This window comes from Mya arenaria, chromosome 15 (genome assembly GCF_026914265.1).
Source record: "Mya arenaria isolate MELC-2E11 chromosome 15, ASM2691426v1".
NCBI classification, from domain to species: domain Eukaryota; kingdom Metazoa; phylum Mollusca; class Bivalvia; order Myida; family Myidae; genus Mya; species Mya arenaria.
The window spans coordinates 38,748,383-38,757,139 of record NC_069136.1 but is presented as its reverse complement, the minus strand read 5'-3'; the positions used below and the strand labels follow the sequence as shown (position 1 = coordinate 38,757,139).

The 8,757-nt window shown below is 40.2% G+C and overlaps 2 protein-coding genes across 2 annotated transcripts; one reads left to right on the top strand and one right to left on the bottom strand.

Annotated features, from left to right (window-relative positions):
• The first annotated feature begins 458 nt into the window (after positions 1-458).
• Positions 459-953, top strand: LOC128219359 (octapeptide-repeat protein T2-like). The gene is made up of 2 exons (XM_052927166.1): positions 459-618; positions 784-953. The coding sequence occupies exons 1-2, from the start codon at positions 459-461 to the stop codon at positions 951-953; spliced, it is 330 nt and encodes a 109-aa protein (XP_052783126.1).
• A 4,190-nt stretch (positions 954-5,143) lies between these two features.
• On the bottom strand, positions 5,144-8,095 carry LOC128220463 (carboxypeptidase N subunit 2-like). The gene has a single exon (XM_052928872.1). The coding sequence runs from the start codon at positions 7,976-7,978 to the stop codon at positions 5,780-5,782; it is 2,199 nt and encodes a 732-aa protein (XP_052784832.1). The 5' UTR covers positions 7,979-8,095; the 3' UTR covers positions 5,144-5,779.
• Positions 8,096-8,757: the final 662 nt, after the last annotated feature.

Sequence of the window (8,757 nt, the reverse complement as noted above, 5' to 3'; positions counted from 1 at the left end):
CAGATATGTTATCAAAAATTTGCTCTTTTCAAGACAAAAAAATAAAAAAAGTTGTAAAAACGGAAAATCTGTGAGAGTGCAGCTTTAAATATTGAAATGACAATGTGATTCTGTTTTAAGAAATTTTACTAGGTCATCATTTTCAAACATTGTGTGTGTGTGAAATGACTGCGCGGCTTCGAACAATATTAAACAATCGCTATGTCAAGGGGGAGGAGAGGAGGTAGGGGATAGGGAGGGAGATGAGAAAGGGGAAGAGAGGAGGTGGGGGATAGGGAGGGAGATGAGAAAAGGGGAAGAGAGGAGGTGGGGGATAGGGAGGGAGTTGAGAAAAGTGGAAGAGAGGAGGTGGGGATAGGGAGTGAGTTGAGAAAAGGGGAAGAGAGGAGGTGGGGGATAGGGAGGGAGATGAGAAAAGGGTAAGAGAGGATGTGGGGGATAGGGAGGGAGTTGAGAAAATGGGAAGAGAGGAGGTGGGGGATAGGGAGGGAGATGAGAAAAGGGGAAGGTGCGGATGCGGGGATAGGGAAGGAGATGAGAAAAGGGGAAGAGAGGTGGTGGGGGATAGGAGGGGGGATAAGAAACGGGTAAGAGAGGAGGTGGAAGATAGGGAAGGAGGTTAGAAAGGGGAAGGATGGGAGGTGGGGATAGGGAGTGAGGTGAGAACGGGGTGGAGGGGAGTAGGGGGATATGGAGTGAGGAATGGAAGTATGAAAGGAAAGGTGGGGAGCTAGAGGTTGGGGAGGAAGATGAGAAAAGGGAATGAGAGGAGGTGGGGTTAAGAGAAGGAGGTGGGAAAGGGAAGGAGGGGGATAGGGAGGGAGGTGAGAAAGGTGGAAGAGATGTGGTACGGATATGGGGGTGAGAAAGGTGAAGGAGGGGAGATGGGGAAAGGGAGAAAGGGTATGAAAGGGGAGAAGGGGGATAGGGAGGGAGGTGAGAAAGGGGAATAAGGGGAGGTTGGGGTTAGTGAGGGAGGTGAAAAAATGGGAAGAAGAGGGATAGGGAGGGAGGTGAGAAAAGTGGAAGAGAGGAGATACGGATAGGGGGAGAAAGGGGAAGGAGGGGGTGTGGGTATGGAGGGAGGTGAGAAAGGGGGAAGAGAGGAGATGGGGATATAGAGTGGTGTGAGGTAGTGGAAGGAAGGGATGCGGGGGATATGGAGAGAGGTGAGAAAGGGGAAGAGAGGAGGCGGGGATAGGGAGGGAGGTACTAAAGGTGAAGGATGTGGAGGTGGGGAATATTGAGGGAGGTGAGAAAGGGAACGAGAGGAGGTGTGGGTAGGAAGGGAGGTAAGAAAGGGGAAGAGAGGAGGTGGAGGATATAGAGTGAGGTGAGGTAGGGAAAGGAGGGGATGCGGGGAATATGGAAGGAGGCAAGATAGGGGAAAAGAGGAGGCGGGGATAGGGAGGGAGGTAAAAAAGGTGAAGGATGTGGAGGTGGGGGATAGGAAGGGTGGTGAGAAAGGGGAAGAGAGGAGGTGTGGGTAGGGAGGGAGGTTAGAAAGGGGAAGAGAGGAGGTGGTGATATTTCACAAAAAATGAAAGTATCACGTGACTTTCGCATTTATCCTTCTCAGTATTTTACATTTTTCTATTTCGAAATCTACCATGTGTGTTTTCCCAGTGAGTTTATGTCAGTAAATTAATCGTTATTTATGACGTCGTATTTGCGTGCTGAATATATACTTTGGCCGGTCCCTAGAATATCGAACCATCGAGTTTCGACTGTACACACATCATAGCTTTTCAAATGGACCGACAGTGCAAGGAAAGGAACAATTGCAGCAAAACAACGTAGATACAGAACCCGGCAGCTTGACATCGTTGATGAAATTGATCGATGGTCACTTTTGAAAGAGATTAATTACACTGCTGAAAATGCGAGTTGGCTAAAACGGTTATTGACAGGTTCGTGTTTAAAATGATCAAGGCGTTCTGAAAACAATCGGCATTATTTATAAAAGATAAACCATTCCGCGTTATTCTGAAACGGGGCAACACTCCTTAGACTGCACGTTGGGTAACATGATTGTTGTGTTTATTATTTAAATAATGTAAATGAGGCATTATCGTCACAATACGTGACCGTATTGACAATTCTATGTTTGTTTTGAGGAAATAATTAGTGAGCTGATGGGATTGTGAAATACAGCCGAACCCCGTTGGCTCGAACTCGTTTGGCTCGAATTTCTCTTTGGCTCGAACTTGATGTAAAGGACCGATTCCTTATACTGAATGTTAGCATACCCGCCTGGCTCGAGATTTCCAAGGCTCGAGGTATTTTCGCAGGTCCCTGGGAGTTCGTGCCAAAGGGGTTCGACTGTAAATTAAATGTAATCTATAGATAATATCAAATCAAATGTAAAATCTTAAAATTTAGCTTCGCTGTGTTTAAATGGAAATTACATCAATTGTGTGACTTATGTAGCCAAAGCCATAGTATATTATTTTGTCGCTGTAAATCCTCAATGTATATCATTTTTTTAAACAAAGGGTAGGTTAAAAGTTTATATTTACCAAAAAAGTAGACCATTTGCGACTGATAAATATTTATTTTTAACTATTGATATTTAATACATTTTTAAATTGTATTAAATACTATGATTTACTGGTTGAGATAGTCAATGCTTAGGTTAATTACTCAGGCGTGATAACTGCGTAGTTAACAGCACGCAGCATAACTTATCGTTACCTCCCTTTGTGAGCGTTCGGGAATATGTGCCAAGGTACGTAAATTGCACCAACCCCGTACCTTTCGACCCGCATGAAAACAACATCGCTTTAAAAGTTGGCTCAACAAAAGATATGTTGGAGGTGCCCTATAGGTCTGACACTACAATGGCAAATTGGCCATCCCTTTTTTCGAACGCTTTTTGAAGCTAAGAGCTTGAACATTGCTTCAGTACAAAACAAAGATTCAAAAATAATTTTGTTGTTAAGCGCATGTAACTAATATACTTTCATTCTCTCAGACTTTGCAATACGAACTTGCCTGAAAATTTACACAATTAACTGATTAAAATACCAAAACATACCTAATGCAAACAATGAAGCGGAGACTTTACCGGGTCCGTTTGAAAAACGTTTTTAAAGCGATTTAAAAAGTAAATTGCAGAAATGAAATGTTCGCCTAAAAAAATAACTGAGTAGAAAAAAATCTATCGCAAGAGCTTATCAGATTGCTGGAAATTCAGCTATTGCGTTATTATGAATATAAAACAACTGTGCTATTATTTTAACATTTTTGAACATTGTGGGCATTCGTAAATACGTGCCACGGTACGTGACTTGGTTTGTGGACGTTCGGTAATATGTGCCACGGTACGTGACTTGGTTTGTGGACGTTCGGGAATATGTGCCACGGTACGTGACTTGGCTTGTGGACGTTCGGGAATATGTATCACGGTTCGTGACTTGGTTTGTGGACGTTCGGGAATATGTGCCACGGTACGTGACTTGTTTTGTGGACGTTCGGGAATATGTGCCGAGGTACGTGACTTGGTTTGTGGACGTTTGGGAATATGTGCCACGGTACGTGACTTGGTTTGTGGACGTTCGGAAATATGTGCCACGGTACGTGACTTGGTGTTCAGGAATATGTGCCACGGTACGTGACTTGATTTGTGGACGTTCGGGAATATGTGCCACGGTACGTGACTTGGTGTTCAGGAATATGTGCCACGGTACGTGACTTGGTTTGTGGACGTTCAGGAATATGTGCCACGGTACGTGACTTGGTGTTCAGGAATATGTGCCACGGTACGTGACTTGGTTTGTGGACGTTCGGGAATATGTGCCACGGTACGTGACTTGGTTTGTGGACGTTCGGGAATATGTGCCACGGTACGTGACTTGGTTTGTGGACGTTCGGGAATATGTGCCACGGTACGTGACTTGGTTTGTGGACGTTCCGGAATATGTGCCACGGTACGTGACTTGGTTTGTGGACGTTCCGGAATATGTGCCACGGTACGTGACTTGGCTTGTGGACGTTCGGGAATATGTGCCACGGTACGTGACTTTGTTTGTGGACGTTCGGGAATATGTGCCACGGTACGTGACTTGGCTTGTGGACGTTCGGGTATATGTGCCGATGTCCGTGACTTGGTTTGTGGACGTTCAGGAATATGTGCCACGGAACGTGACTTGGTTTGTGGACGTTCAGGAATATGTGCCACGGTACGTGACTTGATTTGTGGACGTTCGGGAATATGTGCCACGGTACGTGACTTGGTTTTTGGACGTTCGGGAATATGTGCCACGGTACGTGACTTGGTTTGTGGACGTTCATGAATATGTGCCGAGGTCCGTGACTTGGTTTGTGGACGTTCAGGAATATGTGCCGAGGTCCGTGACTTGGTTTGTGGACGTTCGGGAATATGTGCCGAGGTCCGTGATTTGGTTTGTGGACGTTCAGGAATATGTGCCGAGGTTCGTGACTTGATATTTGGACGTTCAGGAATATGTGCCGAGGTCCGTGACTTGATTTGTGGACGTTCGGGAATATGTGCTCTTAAAACTACTAGTTTAAGAGTGTCTTCCGTGGTACATGGGTATAATTCAGTCATCCTTCACTGTCAGTGACCAGTTTGATTTTCTTAAATGCAGGTAAAAGGGTGAAGACCACGCAAAGTTGTTGGCAAATATTGAGGCGTGGGTGAGGCAAAACAACCATTACTTAATGTGTGAAATGTTCTGTGAATTTTTCGGGAATTTCGTATTACGTATAACAAAGACACACAGTTCAACAAAATATTTGAATGATGATATAACATCGAATTTATGTTCAAGCAGTTGTTTTTTGTCTGTAATGTGTTTATTACGAAATGAAATGTTCGAACATTCAGCTTCATAGTTAAAGAAAACGTTTGAAAAACAGAATAACCATTTTCTAATAAACGTTGATTTTTTTTATTTCCAAATGTATTTAAACTAATTTTAAACTTATGCAACCTTATTAATTTTGTTTGTTTCCTCTTGGAAACGATTTCTGGTTCAAAAGGGACTTGTTTAGTTTTGATCAAGGGGAAGGAGCTACAATGAAGCATAGTTTATTAGTTCCTACAGTTGATATTTTCTCGTTTTAGTTTGCAGTATAAACATCAAATCGATATTTTCACAATTGTTTATTGCACTGATAAAACTCAATACATAATCGAACTGCATGAAAGAAAGTGTCATATTATACGTGTGCAAAAACAGATAGTTAACAGTTAAGAAATAGCTAAATGATTTCGCACTTTTGCTTGAATGTTAATTGTAAACATAAAACACAGCGGAAACAAACACTATACAAATTTTACAGTCGAATAAGGAGAAATGCAAACCTATATAAAAGAACAATAATGGCAGGGAAATCATTTACCATTTTATTTTAGGCTTAAAGTGACCTTCGTCAAGAGCTAGTGACGTCATAATTATATTCAGGAACAAATGTTAAAATATAATTAAAAAACTGACATAACTGCAATAAAATCCTGACATGTCAAGGTTAATTGATGCTGATAAAAAGTGATGCTAGTGTATTGAACGATGAAGCAGACGTATTAATAACACTTAATCTTAAATCTACGATGAATTAGTGAAACACAGTGACGTACGGCATAGGCAGTCTTCAGATAAAATCGTTATGTCAAAACATTGTGGCAACAGAAGTTGAATTTCCCTTTTCACTACAACATAAGAATAATCAGAATAACTGGGAGTGTGACTTGGTTTTTTTTCGTAACACACAGTTGCAGTAAAACACATGGTTAGACACATTTATCAGCGACTGATCACGTTTGGCATGAAGCAAGATCAATAATTGACTGGCAAAGTATAGGCCAATCTGGTTCAATGTGGCCTCCATCAGAGTCAGAAATCCATGACGCATGCGAAAACCGTTTAAACAACTTCGTAAGAACTGTCCCCATCAAGTCTGGCTCTACATGTTCAACAAGCAGAATTATCACAGGGCTGTTCTGATCGTATGATTCCTGTACCTCTCTTTTACACCACTGTTTGAAGCAAAATGAATTAGAAACCACAATTATTGTTACGGCAGAGTCCTCGATACATCTTATTATTTCTTCCCCTATCTGGAACCCGGGTCTAAAATTGAGATCACCTGAGCAGATCAACTCACCGCTATACTGCGTCAAATCCCTAAGACCTGCTCTAATGCCAGGTCTGATTTTGGTTTCAACCAGATCGGCATCCTCCGAACAATATGATAGGAAAACAAGATACTTTTTTCGGAACTGACCCAGTTGAATGTTGTCAAATAATTTTTGTCTTGAAATCTGTCTTTGCCTTTTTCGTCTCACGAGCACAAATGCTGTCACAAACACAACCCCCAAAACAACAAGCAAGGGAACAACTATAGCGATAATGACCTTTATCCTTTGTACTTTGCAATAGTTTATAACAAAGGCAAAATCTTCGTCTTTAAGAAAGGCTATTTTCTTCTCGTTTAAGTGACATGCATAATTAGAAATAGAATCTTTAATCAATGCTCCAGATTGCTTTCTGATCCATTCTACTGTTTCCTGATGTTTTTCCTCACAGGAGCACTCAAATGGGTTACGGGATAGATCTAGATGACGCAAAGATCCGTTTGTTCTAGACATAAGATCAAACGTATTCATTAAAACTACGCTTAATGATTTCATCATGTTCTTACTTAAGTTAAGTGTACGCAAACTCTTCAGATCATCTACATTGAAGTTTAAATCCACCAATTTGTTGTCTGACAAGTCAAGGTCCACAAGTTTGCTTTTATTTTGAAGCGTGAGAAACGGCAATTTGTTAATGTTGTTTCCAGATAAGCCAAGAAAACGAAGTTCATTGTTATTCATTAAAAATGTTTCAAAGTCTTGGGTATGTATCGTCAGCATCTTTCCTAGGTTGTTATACGAGATATTTAGATGTTGCAAGTTCACTGATGGTGAAAATAGTCCTGGTGATAGATATTCGATCTGATTCGCCGATATATCGATCCAACTTAAGCTTTCTCTCATCACATCACTCATATCAGGAACAGAAATGTTTATAAACTCAAGCCGATTGTCAGCTAAAGACACTTTTCGTAGCCTTAATGGGCAGTCTTTAAAATGAAGTTCCGATGTTTCCTTGAAAGGAAGAGTCACTAGCATCGAGTCCATGTATATCTCTTCTATATTAAAAAAGAAGCTTGCCGCCTGGCAAATGAAGTCTATGTCTTCAAGATAGAACTCAAACAAGTTTGGAATTGATGAATAGCTTATGTCCAAGATCTTTAAACTTTCACAAGTTGGAATCATATGGTTGTAGAAGTTTTGGAAATGATTATACCGAAAAACTATTTCTTCTACCGACTGGCATAATCCTGCATTTACAAACGAAGCAAAGTCTAATGTACCAATGTGAACATGGGATATATCAATATACTTGATATTCCTCTTCCTACTTCCGCTCAAGCTTCTGAAGAAATCCATGTCAAGTTCTATAGTTTTCACACGGGGATTCTGTATATATGACAAGGCAACCTTTTCAAGATGGACTAAGTCCGAGTTTCTCAAACTTGGCAATAACTCTTCCAGGAACAGGCGTTTTTGTCCAGAAAAATCCAACTCTTTTAAAGAATCTAGTCCTTGAAATACATCACTATCCATGTGATGTAAATTCTCACTATGAAAGCCTAGTTTTGTGAGATTTCCTAAACCCTTAAAAACACCGTTGATTAGTTGTTGCTGACCGATGCATGTTATGTCCAGTGATTGTATGTGTGTCCATAATAAATTTGTCATGAACACCTCCAAAAACAGGCGACTCGGGTCTAGATTGCTCAGTTGGACCTGCGTCACTCCCTTGTGCAAGGGAACATCAGATATTGGTATATCCTTACACACTATCTCATGTTCTAGGCATTCACATTGTTGTGGACAATGCTTGGCTGACGTTGTGGAATACATCAATCCAATTAATATCCACAAGGTTAACATTAGCACATCCATTCTTATTTACAGTGTCTATTAGTTTGGGGGATACAAATCATTAACCGCAGTATTTGATTAATGTTTTGTTTTCAAAAGTGCAGACAACTCAAATTAAATGCTTTATCATAAACTTTATTCATTAGGCGTTCTAAACTGAAAATATAATGTGAATTTACAAGTATGCATTATGCAAATCATTATACCTAAATCGATTGTTTTTGAATGGATTGGAGTTTTAAATGTCTAATGTAACAATGTGCTATGCAATTCATTCTATTATAATCGTATTTGTAGAGTGATGACAGCGACGATACAATGTCCTTTAATCGATTAGATCTCTTGTTCAAACACTACGTTCGCAACCTTATACAGATAAAGATGAACTTCGGTATTGTGCTATTCAATCCGTATTCATTTATACAAATTGGTTTAAATGATTTGTTTAGTGTAGACTTGTCCTATGTCATTTAAATTCATTAAGACATATGCGATTTGATAGTAATTTTCTAACACGCGGTGTATAAACAAAACATTCTTCAATTATACTAAGCTTGATAGTTTGTTTAATAGTAAACTTGATAATGATCTAGGTAGAAGGGTTTTAAACATACAATTTTCGTACAGAAATTTGATGAAAACTTTAATATAAGTTTTGAGTTCCTTGTATCAACATTTGACCATTTTCCGAAGACAATTTCTTTAAAAAGTCGGTCCGTTTAAAATAGAAAGTACCAATACAGTCGCAATAAGTCGGGGTAGCTATGGAAACATAGATATAAGAGTTGTCATAAATCGTC